Source organism: Saccopteryx bilineata, chromosome 2 (assembly GCF_036850765.1).
Source record: "Saccopteryx bilineata isolate mSacBil1 chromosome 2, mSacBil1_pri_phased_curated, whole genome shotgun sequence".
NCBI lineage: Eukaryota > Metazoa > Chordata > Mammalia > Chiroptera > Emballonuridae > Saccopteryx > Saccopteryx bilineata.
Window position 1 is genome coordinate 40,368,421 of NC_089491.1, and position 26,990 is coordinate 40,395,410.

General features: G+C 48.6%; 1 protein-coding gene across 1 annotated transcript in view; it reads left to right on the forward strand.

Annotated features, from left to right (window-relative positions):
• Positions 1–26,990, forward strand: part of B4GALT1 (beta-1,4-galactosyltransferase 1) — a 59,710-nt gene that overhangs the window by 24,757 nt on the left and 7,963 nt on the right. Inside the window, exons 2-3 of the mRNA XM_066256927.1 lie at positions 8,278–8,513; positions 26,034–26,221. Of these exons, the coding sequence (XP_066113024.1) occupies positions 8,278–8,513; positions 26,034–26,221 (424 nt within the window). The remainder of the gene's footprint in view (positions 1–8,277; positions 8,514–26,033; positions 26,222–26,990) is intronic.

Genomic DNA, 26,990 nt, shown 5'->3' on the forward strand with positions numbered 1-26,990 from the left:
GGGGAAGATAAGGGTGGCTTTTGGGGGGGACAATCCAAGAATGTCCTTGAGGAAGTCTGTAAATCTCTGGTCTTCAGTTTCAAACCCGCATGTGTAACCATGGGGCTGAGCATAATTCTAAAGGTCCTTCCAGCCCCCTACTGCCAGGGTTTTTTGGGTTCTGATTCAAGGAAGATCCGGACCCTTCAAGGTGATGGAATCTGACCATGGCTTTGCTCTCTTAGGTTTAGGCCTTGATACTTTTGGGGGCAGGGGCCTGAACTGAGTGACCGCCTAAGGCTTTTCTGATGATCTCACAACCCACATCAGACTTGGAGCTTTGGAGTTATTCTCTCAAGGAATAAATGGTATTTGGTGAAGTGCCTGTTTGATGCAGCAGTGTGAGGTTTAGATGAGGAAAGGCAACATTTTCACTAGGTTGTATACTGCCACAAAGTATCTCATTGTAGCTCTAGAACCTGCAGGAAGTTTACTTTAAAATTGAGGGTGGGCCCTGGCCGGTTGGCTCAGCAGTAGAGCGTTGGCCTGGCGTGCAGGAGTCCCGGGTTCGATTCCCGGCCAGGGCACACAGGAGAAGCGCCCATCTGCTTCTCCACCCCTCCCCCTCTCCTTCCTTTCTGTCTCTCTCTTCCCCTCCTGCAGCCGAGGCTCCATTGGAGCAAAGTTGGCCCGGGCGCTGAGGATGGCTCTGTGGCCTCTGCCTCAGGTGCTAGAATGGCTCTGGATGCGACAGAGCAATGAACCAGAGGGGCAGAGCATCACCCCCTGGTGGGCATGCGGGGTGGATCCCAATCGGGCGCATACGGGAGTCTGTCTGACTGCCTCCCCATTTCCAGCTTCGGAAAAACGAAAAATTTAAAATTGAGGGGAGAGGATGTGCCTGTCACAGGTGCTATGCCTGGAAACCAAAGGCATCATACGAGCCCAGAAAAAGGAGTGTTTTTGTCCTTGGTTGCCTTGGTCATAGATGTGTGTTAAGACAACAATGTGCCCTGGCCGGTTAGCTCAGTGGTAGAGCGTCAGCCTGGCGTGCAGGAGTCCCGGGTTCGATTCCCGGCCAGGGCACACAGGAGAAGCACCCATCTGCTTCTCCACCCCTCCCCCTCTCCTTCCTCTCTGTCTCTCTCTTCCCCTCCCGCAGCGAGGCTCCATTGGAGCAAAGATGGCCCGGGCGATGGGGATGGCTCCTTGGCCTCTGCCCCAGGTGCTAGAGTGGCTCTGGGCTCTGGTTGGGACAGAGCGACGCCCCAGAGAGGCAGAGCATCGCCCCCTGGTGGGCAGAGCATCGCCCCCTGGTGGGCATGCCGGGTGGATCCCAGTCGGGCGCATGCGGGAGTCTGTCTGACTGTCTATCCCCATTTCCAGCTTCAGAAAAATACAAAAAAAAAAAAAAAAAGACAACAATGTAGTTATGATATCTATGCCTGTACAGAAGCCAAAAGTGAAACATGTTCTGTTATATGACATACATTGTCAGAAAGGAGAAATACAAAATAGTTCCTCAGTGTAAGTTTTTCTTGGTATCTCATTCTTAGAACTTCATGGGGTGGGATGGAGGTAGTGGTTAATGAGTGAACCGATAAACCAACATTTCTTTAAATATAATCCAGGAACCCATGTTAAAATTACCTAGAGTGCTTGTTAAAATGCAGAGTCCTGGCCCCCAGCCCTAGACTTACTAGATCAGAAGCTCTGGGGAGTAGGACCCAGGAATCTGCAGTTTGCTTTTCTGGTTGATTCTTGCACACCTCAGTTTGAGAACCGTTATCAATAGGTGGAAAGCTCACCAGCGTTTTGAAGGGAAAAACAGTAACAAATCAGAGTATATATATGGCCTTTGAAGGTTGGGTGGGCATTTATAATGGGAGAGAGAGCAGGGCACAAGAAAGGCCAGTTCCAATGAGGCCAGTGTTCCATTGCTGGCCAAGTTATTTTCAGGTCATATTTGGAAGACCTACAGAGTGGAGCACTGTGGGCACATGGCAAGGCTGCTCCTGGGCGAGGTGGGTGGAGGAGTAACTGGCCCCACCGTGCCCGGCTGGTCCAATCCCCTTGGCCACCTGCGCTCTGCTCTGCAGACCTCCCAGCAGGCACCTTTATTTTTGTGTGTAAATACTTTGTTTTTCTCTATACTCCCAAATGCAGGGTTCTGAGACCACAAATGTGTTCTACTTCCTGTTGAAAAAGTGTTTTTTTCCCCAGGGTCTAGGAGTGGCTTCGGTGGTAAAACTGCAGGAAGCACAGTAGGTGTTGAAATTGTGTTGTGTGCAGTGTGCTTGAAGGACATCGAGTCAACATTAGAAATAGATTATTCCTGTTTTCTGGCTACTGAATAGTATGTTTCAAAATCTTTATTTTGGGAGACACTTATTGGGAAAGGAATGAAGGAGGAGGTCATATTTTTTTGTCCTTGGATTATATTTTTTTAATATTTATTGTTTAATTTTAAGGATGTGCCCAAAGAGATAAAGAAAAATAGCATGAACATCTGGTTTAAGAAATACATCTTTTCCAATACTTGTGAAGCTTTTGGTGAATTAGATTTTAAAACTCAATGAGAAATGGTTAACACGAGACTTCAGAAGTCCTTTCTGGTGGCTCTCAGTCTCCATGCTCTTCCACCAGGTTTTCTCAAGGTTTATGGAAATCCTCTTGGTTGCTTGTGTCAGTGGCGGGAGCAGGGGAATAGCTGTGTGCCATCCACTCAGCTGACGCTTGTTGCTGTATCCTGGGGCCATGGCAGCCAAGCAGACAGTGCCATTCTGTGTGATAAGCTGCTTCTCTACAAAGCTTTCCTCGACTCTTCCCTGGCCTGAGTTGACTCCCCTTCCTTTGTACCTTGTCAGCTGTTCTCACCACTGTCACCCTCATCATCACTGTCTGCTTTGCTGGTCACCCTGCCCAAAGGGTGCAAAGACCTCCTCTTAACCCAGCCTCACTGCTGCGTGCCCGGTACCAGCTGGCACATGGTATGAACTAACTGGGTGCGTGTTTGCGTGGATATGGTGCTGTAAGTACTTGAGGTGGAGAAAGAGGAAGAACCAAGAAGGCTTCCTATGGTAGTGATGTTTGAGCTGAGGCCAGGCAGCTGTTGGATTGGTGATAACTAAGTCCTTGGAAAACTCTGAAGACCTTCTGTTCCCTGAAGGACCAGAAAGAAGGTTTGTGATGAGCCCCATGCAGTAGATGGTGCTTCTCATTTCCTGTCTGAGGGGCACAGGGAACATCATGAGGTCATGGGACCACTGCAGACAGCTGTCATTCCCAAGTCTGGGGATTTGGTAGTGCCAGGCTCAGCTTCCAGTGCGTATCTGGCTTCTGGAAAATTGGTACAGAGAGAAATGGCCCACCCATGATGCCTGTGGAACTACACTGTGGTTGGGGAGGAGATAGCTCAAAGAGGGGCTGTGTCGTGTGCTACCAGTACTGAGGCCTGGACAAGGGAGACACTCCAGCATCCCAGCTTTTAGGACCACAAAGCTCTGGGTACTGCCTAGTCCCAGAGTTCCCAAATGTTTGAATTTCACTGTCTAGGAAAATCCCAAAAGAAATTGAGGGGCTTGATCCATGGTTGACAATCCAGCATTGAAGTTAAAATTAAAAAAAAAAAATTCAATCCAGCATCAAAATCAATCATGATCAGTGTTCTCTCCCTCTCTGGCATGCATCTTTTAAATTCTAAGGGTTCCCACAGGACTTGCAACCAGGCGAACAGTGGGCAGTGGCAGCTTGTCCTGGGCTCACCCCTGAACCTGTCTCCAGGGCTTCCTTTACTCTTACTTTCTAGGGAGCCAAAGAGAGCAGCCCTGCCTGCGCTCACTTCTTTCCTGTAACGTTTCAGAGAGCCAGAGCAGCCCCTCCTGGTCTCTCTGCTGTTGCTCCTTCTATCCTAAGCCCTTGTTTCACTGTCCCCAGCTTTAATAAATGTGCCCTCAAAAAAAAAATCAATCATGATTATTTCATAAAAGAAAGGACATTTTAACATCTAAAGAGTAAGAAGTACTTAACCGTGGAGGAAAGGGCATTCCAGTATATTGATTGCATTTAACTGATGAAGAACCACTGCATTCTAATATTGCCATTTTGTCCAGGCTGGTGAAACATAGTCACAAACCAGCATTTGGCCAAGGATTGTGTCTTGAACCACTGGCTGGTCAGTTGGGAAGCAGTGACTAGAGGTTCCAGCCTGTGTTGCTGAGGCTGGAGGATTGAACTACTGGTTTAGCTAATGTGAAAGTGTGGCAGGGAGTCTGTGCTGGGTTGGCTCTAGATTAGCAGGGCTTTTGATGGAGGATCATGTGTGTGTCTGGGTTTGCCGTGCTGAGCAAGGGAGCGGTGGAATTTGTCGGAGTTGAGCTCACACATTGAAATTATTGAGCGACTTACACGCAAGGCCGTGACCTGGACTCCCAGCCGAGAGGCCCACGTGGCGAGGCATTAGCTAGGGGAGCCGAGGACAGGCTCACATCTGCTCATCTGCTTACGTAACCCTGCTTCCCAGCTCCCAGAGCCAAGAAAACACACAAGCCAGCCCAGCGGGGCCAAGGGCTTGTGGTAGCACACGCCATGCGCCTCACAGCAAGGGAGGCTTGGCGTAGCCTGAGGACTGCCATGAAGCTCTCAGTCCTTTGCTTCCTCTCTTTGCCTCTCCCTGAGACCGCAAGCAGTGGCTCTGAGACCTGATGGCAGGTCTGCAAGGCTCTGGGCAGAGCTTGTCACAGCTCTGGAGTCTGAGCTCTGTGGATTTTCTCACTGGGACAGAGCCACGTGTGCGCAGAGGACGGTCTCTGCAGCCTGGGCAGGGGGTGTGAGGTGTTCAGGGCACTCACGGAGTCCTCCTGCCTGGCGCTGGACCCAAGAAGGTATTCGGCTCCAGGTCTGGAGCCAGTGACTGCCAAATGCTGTCCACTCTCAGAGGTGTGATCTGTAGGATTCTCAAAGCTGTGGAGGCTTCACAGATCAAAGGTGGGGAAAGAATTGCCAGATTGGGCAGGGAGGGCAGGATCTGGGGGTCAGTGTGCTCTCAATGAGTTGGAGACATGATGGGGGTTACGAGAAGAGTGCAGGGGGGAGAAGGAGAGTGATAAGAGGCCCTTCAGTGACAAAACTCTACATGAGCCATTGGAGGAGCCAGTAGGGGTGGTGGTAGATATGAGTTCTTCTGCGGCAGGTTGAATTCCAGTCCCTGCAATTTACAAATGGGAAACCAGTATCCTGAAGGTGGATGGTACTTGCCTAATGATAGATCATCCAGCAAGTCACTGATGGAGCTGAGCCAGGGCCCAGGCATCCTCTCTCCTGTCCAGGAAGCCTCAGGACCACCTCTCTGGAACTCCTGAAGGGGCAAAACCAAGACCAACCTGCAGGTGTCTGCTTCCGGAGGCTAGGGAGACCAAGTGTGAATTCTGTCTTCTGAGCTGGTTTCATAAAGTGTAAGCTGGTAGGGTGATAGTCCAGATGCCCCTTGAGTTCCTGAAAATGGTGTTATGTTTAGCAGTATTTTGAGAACCAAAGCTGCAGCGGGGCTGGGGGATTTACAGGTGTGGTGCAGCCCTCTGAAGTGAGAAGAGCCCAGTGATGGATCTTTTTTTCATGTGTTTCACAAGTGCACTGTGCAGCAGGGCCTCCCAGAAGGCTTTGCCTGGAGCTGAGGAATCAAGCAATTCAGGCCTTCAGCACCCTGTGGGGAAGGGCTGCCTCCATGACATGTGAGTTGTAGGAGACTTTGAAGATCCTCCTTACATGAAAGCCCCAAGAACTTGTGAAGATGGGAGGTTCATCTTCCCATTGCTGAAGAGTTAACCACCCTGACATTGTATGAAGATTGTAGACCCAGTGATTATAGACTCTGTAATCTTCATACGTCAGGGTGGTTAGCTGTTTTGTGGACTGGCATTTGAAAACCACTGACCTAGGCTTCTTATTAATTAATTATCCATGTTGGTCCTTCTCAGGATCTGCCAAGTCAGGCTCTTTAGGAGAGGGGCCTGAGATTCCATATTTTTACAGATTACCTCAGGGATTCTGAGGGTAGGTTTGGGGAAAAACTGGTCCATGGTTACCCCTTACTTAGTCTTGGAACATAAAACCTACTCAACTGAGGGCACTCGGGCGATTGGAGCCAGCAGTCAGAAGAGGGCTGAGTTTGAGGCCCTCGTGCCTCCAGAGAGGGTGGTACATGGCCAGGGAGGTTCCTGGGCTTTGGAACCCAAGGTAACCCTTCATGCCCAGGGCATCTGCTGGGGAGCTCTGTGGTAAGGAGGAAAGGCAAATTTCAAGGTCAGATTGGGCTTTCCTTGTAAGATTCTGGCCTGTCTCTCAACGCAAAGTTTGTTGTTAGAGGGAAGAGGGAAGGGCATTTCTGCAAAGGGAAAAATGTGGTCAGAGACCTGGTTTATAAGGGGGGGGGGAGTGGAGACTGAAGGGCCTTATTGCCAAGCCAAGAGGTTTGGCTTTACCTTGTCCCAGGTGACACAGCCTTAGAGTCATTGGAGGTTTTTAGCAGAAAAGTAATGACCATAGCTGTGTCTCAGAAAAAAATGAATGGGAACAGGTCCCTGATGATGGGACAGGATCAGCACTGGAAGGAGGGAGGGGTGAGTGGAGTAGCGGAGGGGACTGGGATGGGGGGAAGGGGAAGAGGAGATGGTGAGTTTGCACCCAGGACAGGATGGAGGAGCAAGAGTCACAGCTTTCTTTTCTCGGGCTGTCTCACTTCAGAAGGGTAAGTGGCCTCTGGGGACATGGGTACTTGGAGAGCACATATTATTGACAAACAGGGTGACAGAAGGTGCACAACGGTTTTTTGTTTTGTTTTGTTTTGTTTGTTTTTTTCGCACACTGGTTTTAACTAGCATGTTTCAGGTGAACTTGCTCTGGATTTGTGGTCAGTGTTCTCACCTCTGTTTTGTAGATTCCTTCCTTTGTTCTGCTACTGGTTGCTTCGCCGGTGAAGCTGGTTACACTAGAGTAACAGTTCTCAAAGCATGTCCCCGAATAAAATGGTTCTGTGGCCCAATAAGTTTGGGAGATGGCAGGTTAAATAAAGTGAAGGAGGTTTCTCGATTGCACAACTTCTCAGAGTCTTGGGTACACGTCATGACTTTCCAGAAGCAGGATTTAGTAAGGCAGGGTTGCTAACCTTATTTGACCAGGGGACATGTTCTTCCATTGAGTATCTTACTGGGATTAGTGTCTCCTCGAAGCCCCTTGGAGAATGTCTGGCCTACAGGGAGTACTGGGGGCCTGGGTTTGAGTTCTGACTCTGTCCCTTACTCCTTGTGTCCCTGAGCCAGTCATCTTTCTTCTGCCCCCCCCCCCACCTGTGCTGCATGAGGGACAGTCCCCAGCAGCCCCTCTACATGTTTCTGTTTAGGAGGCAAGGACTTCCATGTCTGTCTCTGGATTTGACCTTTGCCTTTGCCTCTGCTCCTAATTTGCCACTAACTAAAAACCCACCTTCCACGCGTCAGTTTTTCATCTAAGCCAAAGAGCTCTCTTGCTAACTTATTTCTCTTATCTGGAGCCATGTTCTTTCAAGCCAGAAACTTTGCAGCCATGCCTGACTTCTCCTTCCTTCTTTATCACCTCTGCTATTATTTCATCCTTACTTTTACTCGCTATTCTTCTTTGCTGTTCTTTCCAAGGGTTTTTCCTCCCCTTTCCCCTATCTCCTCTGGGGCCTCATTTTCTCCAGTCCTTCCCATCAAGTTTGTCTCATCTGTGCATCAACCCGTGAGACATGGGTTACTCATGCCACTCCTTGCTACCTTCTGATTTTCTCAACGCTGACTTTTCCAGCTCTCTTTCTCTTTCTTTTTTTCCCTCCCTCTCTCTCTCTGCTGTCCTCAACTAGGCTAAGTTCAGAGAGGATCTGTCCAAAGCCAAGCCCCCTGGGAGGTGGCAGAGCTAGTTCTCAATTTTAGGATTTCTGAGAAAGTGCCTTCTCCTCCATGCTGACTGATCCTTACAGCATCCTGTCAGGAAGTCAGAGCAGGACTTACCCCATTTCCATTTTACAGTTGAGGAACAGTCTGTCCTGCTTAGGCGAGTGCTTCCTAGAGTGACCAGCCATCCAACTTTGCCTGGTATGAGAGTTTCCTGGCTTGGTTGGTCACACTAGTGCTGGACAAGGTACCTAGTTCTGGGCACGAGTGCCTTTTCCATGGCCATGCTGCCTCTTAGGAAGAGCTGTCTCCTGTGACCTGGCCCTCTGACACGACCTGTGAAGCAGTGAGTCCTGTGGCCTGCTAATTTCTCCTTCCCTCCACTTTCTAGTCGGCCCCATGCTGATCGAGTTTAACGTGCCTGTGGACCTGACGCTTGTGGCGAAACAGAACCCTAAGGTGAAGGTGGGAGGTCGCTATGCCCCCAAAGACTGCATCTCTCCTCACAAGGTCGCCATCATTATTCCATTCCGCAACCGGCAGGAGCACCTCAAGTACTGGCTATATTACTTGCACCCAATCCTGCAGCGTCAGCAGTTGGATTATGGCATCTATGTTATCAACCAGGTGAGTTCTGGGAAGATGGAGCAAAGGGAGGAAGTGTGTGTGTGCGTGTGTGCACATAAATGTGTTCTATACAACACATTTTACAGCTCTGCTGCCTTCTTTATCTCAATCAGTGTAGATAAGCTAAATGCTTTACAGTGTGCTTGTCTTTTGCTATTAATTTGTAGGCAAGAGAAATTGCTAGGATGTTTGTTTTTTTGTTTTTTAATTTATTGATTTTTAGAGGGAGAGAAGGGGGAAAGAGAGAAACAAACATTGATCTGTTGTTTGCTTCTTTATTAATTCACTGGTTGATTCTTGTAAATACCCTTTCCAGGGATTGAAACCATAACCTTGGCATATCGGGATGACACTCTAACCAAGTGAACTACCCAGACAAGGCTTCTGTTTGTTTGTTTTTTGTTTTTGTTTTTGAAGTAGCCTTGTAACCAAATTGAGATAAATTCTTTCAAAAATTCTCTCCAAACAAAACACTGATTATTTCCTGTCTCTGGGTAGCTGGTATTTTCTTTTTTTTTTTTTTTTTCATTTTTCTGAAGCTGGAAACAGGGAGAGACAGTCAGACAGACTCCCGCATGCGCCCGACCGGGATCCACCCGGCACGCCCACCAGGGGCGACGCTCTGCCCACCAGGGGGCGATGCTCTGCCCATCCTGGGCGTCGCCATGTTGCGACCAGAGCCACTCTAGCGCCTGGGGCAGAGGCCACAGAGCCATCCCCAGCGCCCGGGCCATCTTTGCTCCAATGGAGCCTTGGCTGCGGGAGGGGAAGAGAGAGACAGAGAGGAAAGCGCGGCGGAGGGGTGGAGAAGCAAATGGGCGCTTCTCCTGTGTGCCCTGGCTGGGAATCGAACCCGGGTCCTCCGCACGCTAGGCCGACGCTCTACCGCTGAGCCAACCGGCCAGGGCGGTATTTTCTTTTTTAAAAATAAAAATATCCATTTAGATGTCAGGCTTTTAGGCAACTTCAAATTTATCCAGTTTCCCTGCTTTTTCTGGGGTACTCACAGGAGACTACGCCCTTAGTTCAGGCCTGAATGCCAGGCCCCAGCAAAAGTTTGGGGAAGTCTGATTTTGGTGGCTGACCATCACGTGGACTGAGCTGAGTCTAAGAAAAGAGAGTGTCTTTCTGTGTGTCTGATCCCTGTATGCTGGGCTTAAGGAAACTAATGTTGAAGACATGTCAGCCTTTAGCACCACGACATGGAGAAAATCAGATTGACCCACAAGGCACTATTGTTGTAATAACTTTGCTAATTTTCAGTCTGCTTGAGGAGCATTATTATTTTTCTGAACGTATAACTTTGATATAGCAAGTTTATTTCAAATACTCAAATTCGTATCTTTAGACTATAACCTCCTAGGTGCAATAACACATTTAACTTATCTGTATACCGAATTTCATTGAAATTCATCTGAAGAGACATAGTATGCCCATTTCTAGTGTGCATTTCATTTTAAGATAAATTCTGAATCTGCTTGAGATAGTAAGATTGATGGTAGTTGACAGCTTCTGTCAAAGTTGGGGGACCTTGTGTGCCTCCCCTTAGACCAGAAAGGAAGCTGGAGACAGCAATGTGTCCCCCAAGCATTTCTGAGGACTTCTGTGCATAGTGCTTCACCAGTTGCAGAAAGATTCTAAAGAACTGTAGGGTCCCAGTTCTAACAACTGTCCCAAAGCTTCCATTCCCTCTTATGGCAGGCGGACCCTTCCAGGAAACAACTGGTTAACAAGCCCAGATAGCATGTGATTGGATGGTGGCTCCCAAATGCTCTGGAAGCTCAGGAGAGAGAGAGCAACTGCCTGGAAGACCCAGGATAAAAACTGGGTTCTGAGGGCTAGAGGGAGACATGGGCATCTCAGCTGGGACCAGTGATGGAGACTTTTGGGAAAACAGCCTTACATGTTCCTGGAGATTGAGATGACCATTGGGTAGTAAGGCAGTCAAGGGTGTAGGGCCAGATGTTGGAGCTGAGTCTTGTCAGACAGGAAAGAGCAGAACAACCCTTTACACGGGAAATGAAGCTCAAGGTTGGGAGAGCAGGTGGCAGGCAAACCCCTCAAGGCTGTTTGAGTGCCTTAGCCAAGTGAGGCACGGACCAGGGCCCTGAGGAAATCTATGAGCAAGATAGCTGTGGGTCACTCACTATAGAAGAATGTTGGAGAATGTGAGAGCGAGCAAGTAATGCCAGGCACCTTCAATCCAACAAATATTTGTTTAAGACAAGCCCTGTCATCAGGGAACCTTTTTCTAATGCCAGTGAGCATACTTGATTGTGGCAAGATGCAGGAGTCCGTTATTAAGGCAGTGGCAGTGAGGGCCTGGAAGAGGAAGCCACCATCACAGGAGCCAGCGGGAGTTCGTAAGAACAAGCCGTGCCAGCTGCACTTTCTTCCCCTCTTTGATAGTTATTCTACCAGCAGAAGAGTGACACACTGTGGACACAGTGTTGTCGGATCTTATTCATCAAGGCATCTGATGGCCTCCTACAAATCTTCCTGAGCAGAAGATAGACAACTGTGGTCTGGATTACACCTGAATTAGACTAAAATGCATACTTGGGTAAAGAGGGTAAAAGAGTTAGTGAAGATGCTGAGCTTTTGAATTTAGGTGACTAGGGTCAAGGAAGACTAGAGGAGAAGATACCAATGAATAGATAGATATGTTAAATTTTAGGTGAATGTAAGACTTCCCTGGTCAATCATAAAGTCAAAACAAATATTGACCAGTGAAATTTAGCCACCATGTTAAATGCATATGACATAATTTGTACAGATAATCCTAAGGTTTCAAACAACAGATTTCTAAATGTCCTGTACCAGCTATATGCTCCTGCCTGTCCCAGTCCAAGCTAGTGGAAAAGCTAATCCAGCCACTGTGGACAAGCGCCGCCACTGAGTGGGCTAACACTGCCTAAGCCAGGACTTTCCTCCAAGTAAGTTTCCACAATGGAGATCTGAGGCCAAGCGCCTCGGAGGGATGCTGGCTTGAACAGTGTGAAGCAGGTCTCGGTCCTGCAGAGCCTTCACAGCGTGCTAGGTGTTCCTTAGAGCTTCCAGAAGTTCTCAGCATGTGGTATTTCCTGAGCTTGTTTGACTGGAGGATGGGTTTCTTTTTTTTTTTTTTTTTTTTCCCCAGATGAATTTTTGAGGAGTTTATTGACCGGCGACTGCAGGGGGCTAGTACAAACCCAAATCCTGCAGCCTGGAGGATGGGTTTCTAAGGACCATCTCTATAATGTTCTGTGGGTCGCACTTGAGGGAAAGCAGGCAGCCCCCACCCATCCTCCCCCCCCCCCTCTCTTTCCCACTTGCAACTCAGCTTTAGATATATTTTAGTTTTAGTTTTTCAAACATTTTTTTCCCTCCTCTAGCCTTGTCAGTATCACTTCTTCCCCCCCCCCCCCAAATCCCATGTGTTTTGCCTCTACATCTTTTCCTTCCCTTCCGAGGATTAACTTTCTACTTTAGAGGAATCTTGCCTCTTTATCTTCCTCTCCCTCTGCTAATTTTTTTCTGCTGCTCCAACTCCACCCTGGTTATTTCTTTGAGAAAACCAAGTCTAAGGAGAAACTTGAATTCTGCCCTACCTTTCCTGTTAAGAGTATTATCTGTCTCATAGCCATAAAGTACACATAATAAAGTGGTGATAGGAAACTTAAGCCTTTTTTTGTTTGTTTATTTTATTGCTTTTAGAGAGAGGAAGGGCGAGAACAAGAGGGAGATAGGAACATCAATCTGTTCCTGTATGTGTCCTCACCAGGGATCAAACCGGCAACCTTTGTGCTTTGGAACGATGATCTAACTCAGTGGTCCCCAACCTTTTTTGGGCCACGGACCGGTTTAATGTCAGAAAATATTTTCACGGACCGGCCTTTAGGGTGAGACAGATAAATGTAACACGTGACAGACAAGTGTCAAGAATGAGTCTTAGACGGATGTAACAGAGGGAATCTGGTTGTTTTTTTTTAAATAAAATATCGTTCAGACTTAAATATAAATAAAATGGAAATAATGTAAGTTATTTATTCTTTCTCTGCGGACTGGTACCAAATGGCCCATGGACCAGCCCAGGGGTTGGGGACCACTGATCAACTGACTGGGCTATCTGGCTAGGGCAGAAACTTGAGCCTTTTGAAAGAAAGAGACCAAGAGAGAAACATTTGCATCATTCCCCCATTTAACTTAGAAACATGTTGTGCTCCCTGTTTTATAGTTATTTTAGAGGAAGAAAGGGAGTTCAAGGGTAGTTTGTAGCATCTGGCTTTAACCTTTATGTACTATTGAGCAAATAGGCGTCAAATGGTCGTCAGATAGTCGTCATTAGAACCTCTCGGTGTCTCCCTGTCTCAGACACCCTGCTTTCATTTTGACCATTCATTCCCAACCCCATTAAAGATTAGAGAGAAAAAATGCTTAAAATTGGAGGGGCCTCTGAGACATCTAGTCCAGGAGTTCTCAAACAGGTTTTAAAAAGAACAGAAGTTCTACTCCCTAACTTTCCCTGCAGTTTTTGCTGGGATTTGCCTGGACCCCTGAGGCCAGATAGTGTGAAAATGTCTGCTCTATCTGTCTCACAGGTGAAGAAACTGAGGCTCAACGTAGGGAAGTAGAACATCACCTAAGGAATATTGGGCGGCAGCTCACCCCGCTGTCCTGACTCCTCGTGCCCGCTGACTGCGTGGGCAGTAATCTCTCAAGGCCATTTAGTCCCTCCCCCTAAAGAGTGTCTCAGAGCTGGTCATCCAGGGCCGGGAGTGAGCTCCAGCTTGAACTGCCTAGGTTCTGCCTCTGCCACTTTGCAGCTAGTGACCTTAAGCTTGAGCTCTTCAATTTGAGTTTACTTGAGTGCCTCAGTTTCCACACTGGTGGGAGGGCAGGGTTTTAGTACCTCCCAGGGGGGCTGTGAAGCACCTGGCACCTGGAGAACTGTCAGTAAACATTAGCTATTATTGCTATGATTTGAGTTTCTTCTCCCCACCCCCTTCTTCCTGCCTCTTTTCTCCACTGGGTACTGTGGTGATAAAGTCTTTACTGCTCCCCCTTTTCTGCTTCACCCCCACTCAGTACCAGCATCGAGACTGTCCCTGTCATTTGAGTGGCCTCCATGGGGTTATAGGATAATGGATAATGACCTACAGCAGAAAGCCACCAGGTAATGGAATCCCAGGGGACATAGGGACCATGTCAACCCTACCAGCTCCTTCAGAATAGGATTGTGTCTCAAGCTCCACATACAGGGGTGAGCTTCATGGGCTTTTGTGGCTTCTGTCCATATTAAGCTGTTAACCACCCCATTTTGGTTTTGAACTCTCTGGTCTTCCCCCCCTTCCAGTTACCATAAGAACTTACATCTCACAATAAGTGTGGGGGTTCCCAGGTGAGATGGAGAACAGTGTTGCTGTTTGTCCTCAGGTTCTCTGCCCTCGCCCACCAGTGTTTGGGAAGCCTGTTAGGGTTCTGGAACAGCCAGGCTGTTGGAGTCTAGGGTGCTGCTCAGAGGATAGAAGTCCTACCTGAGGTGTGGCACCGGAACCGTGGTGTAGAAGTGTACATCAAGGTGGCATAGCAGACGTAGGGTAGGGTGCATTCTGCACTTACTCATAGTTTAATCAGGAAAGGAAACTGTAAAACCACCCTAGGTGAAGGGAAGATAGGTTGCCACGTGACAGCATCAGCCCTGAGTAAGAAATACAGGATGTTTGTGGGACTACCCATCATAAAAATTACCCGCAGGTGGGGAATGCAGGCCCAGTTGGCCAGGCGCATGTGTAATCAGCACGGCAGCCCTTTACCCTGGAGCCAGCAGCCTGACAGTTCCGTCTGTGTGTCCTCTGGCACCTCTAATTCTTCCATGCCATGCCCTCTCGTTAAACCCTTCAGTATGTCCCCACTGCCCACAGGCAAGGGTTTACAAGGTCTGAAACCCTGAGGTCAGCATCCAGGACCCTCTGCATCCACCCCTGACCTACCTCCAGCCACTTCCTCCTCCACTTCCTTCACACCTTTGTGTCACAGCCATGTGGGATTCCCCATCTCCACCCAGATAGACTCTGTGCTCCTGCCTTTGCATATGCTGTTCCCTCTGGCTGCTTGCCTGCCTTCCCTCCCCTGCCTGCTTTCTTTCTGGTCATCTTTTAAGGCCTCCCAAACCTTACTAGTACTGTGTTGCCCCAGATGGAACTGACTTCTCCCTGTCGGCTGCTCCCAGGGCACTTAGTACATCCTAGCGAGGGATGGGGGTGATTGCCTTGGGTATGCTCACTCTAGCTGGTGGCCCAGGACTCTGGCCGCAGGTCTGACGGCTCTATCTCCCTGACCACACAGCGCTGAGTGCTCAGTCAAGTGTGCTGAGCGCTCCCTGTGGCTCCTGCCCCTGTGCTCACACCCACTCTGCCCCCTTGCTGCCCGTTCTCTGGTGAGGGCGTGCCTGGCAGTGGTGCCTCCTTTCTCAGTCAGGCCAGGTCATGCTCCTTGGCAACCTGCTCAGTCCTTCCCTGGGGTCTTTCCTCAGAGTTTTCTGCTCCTTGCTGACCAAAGCAGGCTGCCTAGGATACAGCGCCTTGGGGTGACCTACCTTTTCAGGAAAAATGCAGAGAACCTACTTTAACCCTGTGATTATTGATGGTCATAGAACTTTACAGTTCTGGTCCTTAGGACTGACCATCTTTTCTTGGTCTCACTTTGAATGTTAACTCTTAATGATCCTCCAGTGAGGCAAATAGTTATTCTCATTGTTCCAGCTGAGGGGAGGTTCATGAAGGTAAGTAGCTTGCTTCCATGTTGGCTGGGTGGTGGAGCTGGGATTGGGCAGGTATCACTTAGCTTGCTTCCATGTTGGCTGAGTGGTGGAGCTGGGATTGGGCAGATATCACTTGAAGCCTAAGGAATGCCTGTCTTCCCCTCACTGGGGAACAGCTCCACTTCTGCTTGGCAATGCCATGAGTCCCGCTGGGTCATGGAGTGGGGGGGTTATGCCTTTGGAATAACAGCCTTAGAACCCTCTGTGAGGCTTGCCCAGTCATCATTAACAGGTGAACCCTGGCCTGAAAGGCTGGGTTGTGGGGGGAAGATGAGAGAGACCCAGCTTTGTTTGACTTTGGAAGTTTTTCCACCTGTGCACTGTTGTGAGATGGTTCCAGGCTGCTTGTCTGGGGCCAAGTGTGGGCAGGTTTGGAGAGAGCCCTTTGTAACCCCAATGAGTGCAAGTATCTGTCGCCATTCCTCAGCAGCTTATCTCTGTCCCTGAGCCAGGCAGCTGGTTCCTAAATGAGGCCCAGGTGAATTAGGGTGAAGCAGACTCACGAGTCTGCCCCATGACTGAGGACAGCTGCCTAGGCCTGTAGCCCCCACTGGTTTGGCTTCTGCCTTGACCATTTTTTTTACCATCCCCCAGCCCTGTCTTCCATTTCTTTCCCAAGCTGTCAGCCTCCAGACTAATGTGTGCAGGAATGGAGCTCGGGACGGGCAGTGCCGATCTTGTCCTGCAGCGGGCCCTTCTGAGTACTTAGATCTTTCAGAGCCTGGGGCCCGGCAGGGCTGTGTATGACTGGGGGTGTCTGTGTCCGTCCACTGCTTGTGTGCTGCCCCAGTGATTCGTGTTTCCCCCTCTCTGACCATGGTTTGCTCCATTCTTCTGGGAATGTGTTAAAGCACTTATAGGTACTCACATGACTGGTGAATTGCCTCCCTGGACGTTATTCTGGGAAATGCCATTTTCTCTGCTCCCCTTTTAACTTCAGGACTAGGAATGGCTGCTTATTAGGAATGGGCCTTTGCCCTGAACAAGGGGTGGTCGGAATGGGCCCCTTTCCTTTGCAGCCTTGATATTTGCCTTTTTTCCTTATCTCTCTCGCATCTACCTTCTTTCATTTTTTTCTTTTTTTCCTTCTAGTGGGGGTCTTTTTCCTTTACTTGTTAATTCTGTTTGTAGCAAAGCCAGATGAAGGAGGAGCTTCCCTCTGTGATCTGCTTCTTACTCTCCACCTACCTCCTCTTCTGGTCCCTCCACCTCCTAGAGAGAGAGAGAGAGAAAGGAGTGCTGACCTAACTACTGCTGTGACTGCTGCTGCCGCTGCTGCCGCCACCACTGCCACCTTGGTAATGTCCACACACTTCCAAGTCAAAGCCAGAGCCCAGGCCATACTGGTCAGGGGGAGCTGTGTAATCTGCCGGTATTTGTTCTTGGGCCCGGTTTTCTCTCAGGCAAGGCCGTGGGCTCTGCTGGCTTGCTTGGAAATGCCAGTCTGTTGTGCAGAGGTCTGAGACTTTGCCTTTTGAAAATTAAGCCATAGATGAGCTCATGCTGTGTGTATGTATACTTTTGTATCCTGCTTTTTCTTAATTCTATATCATCAGCATCCTCCCATGTTATTTCATAGTCTTCATAATCATCACTTTCCATGGCTTCATAGTAGTTGAGCATGCAGTTCTACCATAATTAACTTAGCCATTCTTCTGTATTAGCAGGCATTTAGCTCATTTCCACTTTCTCTCTAGTGTAAATAATACTGTAATGAACATCTTTGCGTCTAAATCTTACTCGGTGTTTGCTTCTTCTGTCTTTAGGTTTCCACAGGCTAGATTTTTTTTTTTTTTTTTTTTTTTTTTTTTTTTACACAGAGACAGAGTCAGAGAGAGGGATAGACAGGGACAGACAGGAACAGAGAGATGAGAAGCTTCAATCATTAGTTTTTTGTTGCGCATTGTGACACCTGAGTTGTTCATTGATTGCTTTCTCATATGTGCCTTGACCGCGGGCCTTCAACAGATCGAGTAACCCCTTGCTCGAGCCAGTGACCTTGGGTCCAAGCTGGTGAGCTTTGCTCAAACCAGATGAGCCCTGCGCTCAAGCTGGCAACCTCGGGGTCTCGAACCTGGGTCCTCTGCATCCCAGTCCGATGCTCTATCCACTGCACCACCACCTGGTCAGGCTGGTTTTTCCACAGGCTAGATTTTTAGACACAAGATTATGGATTCAGATATAGTTTAAACATGTTTATGGTTCTTAAGATAAATGGGCAAATTATTTTCTTCTAAGGAAGCTTTTATTTTCTAAAGTGTTTTTCTGTAGAAAGTCAGTGCCTCAGGCCCAGGGAGAGAGGCAGGCATCCCACTCTAGCCCCTGTGGAGCTGGGGTTTAAAAATTCTCTTTGTTTACCTCACCCAGAATTGCTCCTGGGCTGTCCTGTTAGCTTAATTCTCTCTGAAGGCAGCTTACGGCATCTAAACTGTGTACTAGTCTGGCAGGGGCCAAGGATGTTCTTACTTTTGTGACTAATTCTTTTGTCAAACAGAGAACCACCCTCTCAGCTCCCTGATCCTGAAAGAACCATTTCCTTTCTCACTGAGTAAAATGCTTAAGTCTCAGATCTACGTTTTGATGAAGGCCTGTCGAAGCTCCATATTATTATGATGGAGTTCTATATTATTATTATGATTGTTATATGAAAAACCAGAGGCCTAACTGCTGTGAAATCAGGGGTAAATGGACATTGCCCCCCCCAACACATGTGTGATCTCAGGCCCTTCCCAGTAACCTCTAGAGATCACCTCTTAGCTTGTCTACCCTCCCAGGGTCCACACGTAGGCCTGCAGGTGAGTCCTGCCACAGGACTGCCACCCAGTTTGCCCTACTTTCTCACCAGCCACTCAGCCTAGGCCTTTCCTCTCGGAGTCTTAGTTTTTTGTTTGTTTGTTTGTATTTTTCTGAAGCTGGAAACGGGGAGAGACAGTCAGACAGACTCCCGCATGCGCCCGACCGGGATCCACCCAGCACGCCCACCAGGGGCGAAGCTCTGCCCACCAGGGGGCGTCGCTCTGCCCCCAGGGGCATCGCTCTGCCACGACCAGAGCCACTCTAGCACCTGGGGCAGAGGCCAAGGAGCCATCTCCAGCACCCGGGCCATCTTTGCTCCAATGGAGCCTTGGCTGCGGGAGGGGAAGAGAGAGACAGAGAGGAAGGAGGGGGCAGTGGAGAAGCAAATGGGCCCTTCTCCTATGTGCCCTGGCCAGGAATTGAACCCGGGTACCCTGCACGCCAGGCCGACGCTCTACCACTGAGCCAACCGGCCAGGGCTCTTAGTTGTGTTTAAGGAGACATTTCCGTGGATTCATGGGATTGAGAGCCTAGGGGTAACGGTGGGCAGAGGGGAGTGACTGTGTGAGGGGTCAGGGCACGTGCACCAGAGGAATATTGTCTCTACCATCACATAGAGATTCTGATTCTTCAGGAGTCCTGGCTTTGGGTTGATGTTTCCAACCTCATTGCTGCTGAGTCTTTGGTGAAGGAGGGGCCAGGTAGCCTCATTCCTGAGCCGTCAGGGTCTGGCAATGGGTCTGCTGCCGAGCACACGTGGCCCTGCCATCCAGGGAAGGCAAGGTGGTTTGATGGGTCTTCTAGAGACTGTTCACACTTGAACAAACAGGAACCATGGCTTTTGGTAGTCATTTGTCCTCCGTTGAAATCAGGAGAAGAAGGCTGCACTTGCCTTAACCACAGTCAGAATTTTTCTGGGGGTTGGACCAGACTCCGGAACCTGTCCTGAAAGCCCCACAAAGCCAGCTTGCGAGTACAGTGCACATGTCCAGGGAGCAGGTGAAGCAAGAAATGGGCAAGTGGAGGCCAGGCCTTAGCCCATGGGGGAGCATTCTCCACTTGCCCCCCCATACTGCCTAGTCTCCACTGTCACATGAGTCATGCAGCAGCTTCCAAACTGCCTTCAGTTGGGGGGAGGTGACACAAATCCCTCCTTGACGCGCAAAACATAATCCTTGTTTAAAACCTTCAAAGGATTCCTGTGGCCTAAATCAAAGGAAAAACCTGAGTATTTTAGTAGAGTGCCCAGCTTCTTCCTTCATTCCATGATTTGGTCAGCCTCTACCTTTATGTCTTATTCTGGCTTCCACACTGTATTTCTTGTAGTCCCTTGAATGTTCTCTTTTCCTCACAGTCTTTACAAATGCTGCTCTCTCCCCAGGGACACTCCTCTCAGCCTCCCCACTAAACTTGACTACTTCACTGAAGCCATCTCCAAGCCCCTAGGACTAGGTTAGTGTTGCCACCTCCACTTCTCAGTCTGTGCTTGGCTCTGTAGTTCCCTCCCTCCCCTCCCCTCCCCTCCCCTCCCCTCCCCTCCCCTCCCCTCCCCTCCCCTTTTCTCCCCTCCCCTCCCCTCCCCTCCCCTCCCCTCCCCTTTTCTCCCCTCCCCTCCCCTCCCCTCCCTTCCCCTCCCCTCCCCTTTCCTCCCCTCCCCTCCCTTTTCCTCCCCTCCTCTCCCCTCTCCTCCCCTGCCCTCCCTTGGTAGCTGTATACCATAAAGCATGACCCAGGTTCGAGACCCCGAGGTCGCCAGCTTGTGTGCGGGCTTATTGGGTTTGAGCAAGGCTCACCAGCGGGAGCCCAAGGTTGCTGGCTCGAGCAAGGGGTCACTCAGTCTGCTGTAGCCCCCCGGTCAAGGCACATATGAGAAAGCAATCAATGAACAACTAAGGAACCGCAACAAAGAATTGATGTTTCTCATCTCTCTCCCTTCCTGTCTGTCTGTCTCTATCTGTCCCTCTCTCTGACTCTCTCTGTCTCTGCCACAAAAAATAAAAAATAAAAATCAAGTTTAGAACATTTTCATTATGCCAAAAAGAAAGAAACCCCACGCCTCCTAGCTATAAATCCCTCCAGTCCCCACAGCCCTAGGCAGTAACTAACCTTTCTGTGTCTGTGGAGTTGTCTACTCTGGACATTTCATGTAAATGGAATCATAATAAATATGTGATCCCTTGTGAGTGACTTCTTTCACCTGGCATAATGTCTTTAAGGTTCATCCGCATAGTAGCATGTATCTGTACTTCATTCCTTTATATTGCTGACTAGTATTCCACTGTATGGATAGACCATATTTTATTTACCCATTCTTGTATTGATGGACATTTGTATTGTTTCCATTTTTTAGCTATTGTGAATAATGCTGCTATGAACAGTTTAAAAGTTGTTGTTTTTTGTGGGCATATGTTTTTTTGTTTTTTTTTCTGAAGCTGAAAACGGGGAGGCAGTCAGACTCCCGCATGCGCCCAACCAGGATCCACCCGGCACGCCCACCAGGGGCGATGCTCTGCCCATCCAGGGCGTCGCTCTGTTGCGACCAGAGCCAGTCTAGCGCCTGAGGCAGAGGCCATGGAGCCATCCCCAGTGCCTGGGCCATCTTTGCTCCAATGGAGCCTCGGCTGCGGGAGGGGAAGAGAGAGACAGAGAGGAAGGAGAGGGGGAGGGGTGGAGAAGCAGATGGGCACTTCTCCTGTGTGCCCTGGCTGGGAATCGAACCCAGGACTTCCGCACGCCAGGCCGACGCTCTACCACTGAGCCAACCGGCCAGGGCCTGTGGTCACATGTTTTTATTTCTGTTGGGGATATACCCAGGAGTGGAATTGCTGGGTCATATGGTAATTCTTTATCTATTTGAGAAACTTCCCGACTGCTTTCCAAGATGGCTGCGCCATTTTACATTCACACCAGCAGTGTAGGGTGATTCCATTCTCAGTGGACATACTGTTTGCTCTTTCCTATCTTTAATGTAAGTGAGGGCTCTAGAAAAATCTTTTTCTGTGTGTTTCTTTTTAAAAAAAATGTATTGAATCTATTGAGGTGACATTGGTTAATAAAATTATACAGGTTTCAGGAGCACAGTTCCACAGCACATCATCTGTACATTGCCTGTGTGTTCACCATTCCAAGTCAAGTCTCCTTCCATCACCATCTACCCCCGCCCCGTCCCCTCCCTCACCTCTCCCCACCATAGAAAAAGGGTTTAATAGCCTTTGAGAGCTATCTGATACATCTTAAGACATTCCTCCCTGCCACCCAGATCTGCCAGAAGGGCACTGGGGCTTGCTTGCTACATGATGTGTCTGGAGATAGCTGCTTTTTTCTTTTCACCCTCTGAGGAGCATGGCCTTTAGGCCTGTGCTGGACCTCCCACCTCAGGGCTCCTCACTGAACCCCAGGCCAGTGTGCCTGACCATGCCCGGCTCCTGTTCTTTCTGTGCTGGCCATTGTTGGTTTTGCTCGACTGACTCACACACCCACTGTCAGGATTGTATGCCCAGCCCTAAAAGACTCCTCTGTGAGCTTTCATCTCTGGAACAGCTGCCCTGTCCAGCTGTAGGAATGCCATACAGTTTTTGGCCTTCTTTCCTCTTGTCCTCTCCCTCTGTTAAGTGGAGCCAGTTGCCCTAGTAGGGATAAGTATAACTCTTGTCCAGCAGCATATAAAAAGCCTGCACTTTAAAAGCTCTGTATTTCAGGACATCTGCTCCAGTGCACCAGTTCCTCCTTACTAGTGTGACTTTCCAGGCATTTCATGGGTCTCTAAAGCAGGGGTCGGGAACCTATGGCTCGCGAGCCAGATGTAGCTCTTTTGATGGCTGCATCTGGCTTGCAGAGAAATCTTTAATAAAAATAATAATAACATTAAAAATATAAAACATTCTCATGTATTACAATCCATTTTCAAGCGCTCATGTTCATGGTTGGGGGTGGCTAGAGCCAATCACAGCTGTCCTCCAGGACAACACCAAATTTCTACTGGAAAATGTGTAACATACACGGGTTGTTGTATAGCTCTCACGGAATTACATTTTAAAATGTGTGGCGTTCATGGCTCTCTCAGCCAAAAAGGTTCCGGACCCCTGCTCTAAAGGTTTCTCTTTCCCCTGCTGCTATAAACTCTAATCATGTGAGCCACAGGCAACTCACTCGAGCTGTAATCCTTTAAGAAATTCCCTCTCCAATCCTGTCAAGCCTGACCTGTGGTGGTGCAGTGGATAAAGCATAGACCTGAGATGCTGAGGTCTCTGGTTTAAATCCCTGGGCTTGCCCAGTCAAGGCACATACAGGAAGCAAGTACTACAAGTTGATGCTTCCTGCTTCTCCCCCTCTTTCTCCCTCTCCCTCTTTTGTTCTCTCCCCTCTCTCCAAAAATCAATTAAATAAAATAAAAATTAAAATAAGAAAGGAAATTCCCTCTCCAGAAGAGAAGCCGGATTTGGGAGGAATTTTGAAGTTGATTGGGGAGGACACCCACGAATATGAGGGAAGGAGTGGTCCCCAGGTCGGATCTCTGGGAGACATTTTGAAATGTCTACATAAGATGGATGGGAAAATCTATGCTGTAATAATGACATTTTATTATATATATCCATATTATGTATCCGACGTTTGTTGCCAGGCAGTGTGGGAAGACCTGTAATGTATTGTCTTGTTTAATACAATCCATCTTGTCATCCCCGTGGCCAAATGAGGAAACTGAGGCCTAAAGATCTGATTTGCCCAAAGTCCCATATCTATTAAGTGAAGAAGCTGGCATTCCTGAGATAAAAATGCATGTTACCTGTCACATTTTGACTTGGCCAGACAATAGGTACTTGATAAATGTTGGAGTAAATGAAGCACCCAGTGCACTGTATAAATGTGTCCAGCAAGGAGGGGTAGGAATGAGGGCAGGGTGTCTTCCTACTGTCTGAAAAGAAGGGGCACCTGCTTTTAGTAGGGGGAGGAGTTGGTGGACTTCCCAGAGCTTTTTTTTTTTTTTTTTACAGAGACAGAGAGTCAGAGAGAGGGATAGACAAGGACAGACAGACAGGAACGGAGAGATGAGAAGCATCAATCATTAGTTTTTCGTTTCACATTGCAACACTTTAATTGTTCATTGATTGTTTTCGCATACGTGCCTTGACTGCGAGCCTTCAGCAGACCGAGTAACCCCTTGCTTGAGCCAGCGACCTTGGGCTCAAGCTGGTGAGCTTTTGTTCAAACCAGATGAGCCCTCGCTCAAGCTGATGACCTCGGGGTCTCAAACCTGGGTCTTCCACATCCCAGTCCAATGCTCTATCCACTGCGCCACCGCCCAGTCAGGCTCCAGGGCCTTTTTTATCAAGAAAGTTACCCGTGTTATTACAGCATTTCATCCAAAGAAGCCTAGAACTGGCTTTTCTGTAATCCCAGGGGAGAAAGGGAAAAACACACATTTTCCTCATTTATCATCCTGCTGATCTGGTGTTCCTGGGCCTAACACCTGCAGAAATAGACCCTGCTTTTCCCCTCTCCCTGCATCACACAGGTAAGGCCAGGCTAGGAAGAAGGATGGGAGAAGCCAGGTGTAGTTCAGGTTATTTTGGAAAACTGCTTGACTAGTTTTAAATGTGGACCAGACACTGGAGTACCTTACTGAGTCGGAGGAACTGCTGCATCGCACATGGGCAGCGGGCAGAACCAGGTCTTCTTCTGAGGTTTCTCCAGGCTGCTATTATTCTGGGAGCCTGGCTCCAGAGGAGCTTGTTTATGGTTCCAAATTACCAGTTTCTGGGAGAGGAAAAATGCTTAGTGTAGTCTCAATCAGGCATCTGCTTAGATCAAATCGTAGTGGCCAGGAGGCCAGCTCCTGTGGTTGACGCGGCCACCAGGAGCCCCCCACCCTGCCTCTGTTTTTGGAGAGTGTAGCAAGAGAAGGGAGCACTGCACAGCTACCCTGCGGTTCTGCCACACAAGTGTGAAAAGGCTTAGTTGAGACCCTGCTTTTACTTGTTGGAAACGTGGTCAGTGGGAATGAATTTTGTTTGAAAATGTTCGGCTAACTCTTTTAGGGTATTCATGGAGCTGCAGGAGCAAGATGGAAAGTACCAGATGCTGGCCTCATCCCCGTCACCCAAAGCTAGAAGGTGTGGGAGGAATGACGTCAATCTGGGTCAGGGTGAAGGTGGTTACAGGATTGTTGAGAGGATTAAATGGCACGGCCTGCATGTAAAACACTTATCCTTTGCCTGGTCTATCATATTGCCCCTACCCAGTGAATATTAGCAATGTATTGTTGCAGTAATAATAATTACAACTTCATGGTTTTTATGTGCATTTTCTAAACTTTAAACTTCTTTTTGCCTCATGACTTACACAGAATTAACTGAAGGCAGAACTCTAAATGACTTAACTGGTGGGAAAGCGGAAAATACAGTGTGCGCCATTGGTCACAGCTTTCTCTTTTTACTAAGTGTGGTTAGGAAACTTTGTCATGGGCTAAAGAAAGGAGCTCTTGCATAAAATGTTTCCTTAGTACTCATTTAGTATTCTCTTGGCTTAGTCTGACTTCCTGGTCCTTATTTTTCTCCAGAGGTTTGTTTCCCAGAGTCCCCCGCCCGAGGCTGGGCAGCCGTGGTGCTGTCTGCCGCTCTGCACTCTCACAGGTAGCCTTGGAGCACCAGTTTCCAAGTCCTCTCTCGGGAGCCTGAAGAGAGGTTTGGGCATCCTACTTCTGAGACTGTGTAACCACTGCAGGCCCTTGTGGGACACATTTCCCCCCAAAATAGAGGGCCTGATCTTGTTTATCCCAAGAGTATTGGGAAAGAGCATATAGGAGGATTCCATAGTGTTAGGCTTCAGCCCAGCTATGTCACTTGTGTACTGTTACTGTCTTTACTCACCTAGGGCCATGGGAGTTGGTAAAGCAGCGACCCATGCTGGTTACTGTGAGGGGGCCCTTTGGTTGGAGCTTCCCATAAAGGATTGCTCTCTGCCTTTTTATGTTGAAACCCATCCATCAGTCTGCTCACCCATCCATCCATTCATTCATCCATCTCTCTATCTATCTATCATGCATCCATCCAGCCAGTTATTTGTTGAGCTCTTATTTATATGCCAAGTGGTGTTCAAGGCACTGGGTGAATAAATAGTAAAAATATTCTAGCTTTCACTGAGCATGGATTCTAATGGGGGGAATTGAAAATAAGTAAGTAAAATATAAAGTACTTTTGCACGAACAGACTTGGTACTTTGCGACCCAGTGATTGGCATCCTGAAGCAGGTATTGCCCGCTCTCTCATACACCCTGTTTCTATTGTGTGCCCTGCACTGCTTTCCACCATACACTGTGAGCACCATGAGGGCAGAGATCTAGTTGGGTTTGCCATATTTCTCTGGTGCCTAGCTTAGTGACGGACACTTTGGCACACAACGTGGTTATCAATCATAGTCAACCTTATGAAGAGGGTAGAAGCGAAAAGTCCCATAAGCATCAGTTTCCTGGGTATCTTTCCTGTAATTAGTCTACATATAGTACATAAATAAATGACATATATTTAAATGCCTTTCCACCTAACAGTGCTATTTTGAAGATCATTTCCTTTTAGAACTTTCATATTTTTTTAAATAACTCTATCCCATTATGTGGCTGTACCATGCTTTATTTAACCAATTCCCTCGTGATGCTTATGTCATTACTTGCAATCTTTTGCTGTGATAGCACTCCATGGGGAATAATGTTCTTATATCATTTGCACATTTGCAAGGCCTGCAAGATAATTCCAAATAATGGGAATACTGACTCAGGACATACCACTTGGTATTAATTTGTAAATGAAGGCAGAAAAAAATGAGTCCCAAGAGTGGACTAATGACCACCTGTGGGGATCAAGTCACCAGCTCCAGTGTTCTGTTCAGAGTCATTATGGCATCTAATGCCACTTTTGTTTCTGCACTAGGCTGGAGACTCCATGTTCAATCGTGCTAAGCTCCTCAACATTGGCTTCCAAGAGGCCTTGAAGGACTATGACTACAACTGCTTCGTGTTCAGCGACGTGGACCTCATTCCAATGGATGACCGTAACACCTACAGGTGTTTTTCACAGCCACGGCACATCTCGGTGGCCATGGATAAGTTTGGATTTAGGTAAGAGATGTTCACCAGCATCTACAGAAAACATGTTCCTCTCTGCTGCGACAATGAGGAAGTGTCGTTTCTCCAGCCCGAGAGTGCCTCTTCATGCTCTGGAGAAGAATGCCTCCTCTGAGAAGTGGGTGCTTTTTAAGTCCACAGCCAGTGATTATTTGAGAAGGAAAGTGGAGTCTGGAAGGCCTATAACCTCTGCATATCCTAACAAGAAGAGCTTCCAGTGTTTAGGATGGCTCCAGACCCACACTGAGAAACCAATTGGATTCATTTCCCCCAGTATATATATATATATATATATATTTTTTTTTTTTTTGTATTTTTCTGAAGCTGGAAACGGGGAGAGACAGTCAGACAGACTTCCGCATGCACCGGACCGGGGTCCACCTGGCACGCCCACCAGGGGCAACGCTCTGCCCACCAGGGGTCGATGCTCTGCCCCTCTGGGGCGTCGCTCTGCCGCAACCAGAGCCACTCTAGTGCCTGGGGCAGAGGCCAAGGAGCCATCCCCAGCGCCCGGGCCATCTTTGCTCCAATGGAGCCTTGGCTGCGGGAGGGGAAGAGAGAGACAGAGAGGAAGGAGGGGGGGGGTGGAGAAGCAAATGGGTGCCTCTCCTATGTTCCCTGGCTGGGAATCGAACCCGGGTCCCCCGCACGCCAGGCCGACGCTCTACCGCTGAGCCAACCGGCCAGGGCCCCCAGCATATTCTTGAGCATGGAAACCTCAGCAAATGCTCGTTAGTACTTTAAGAAGGAGCATGATTCTGTT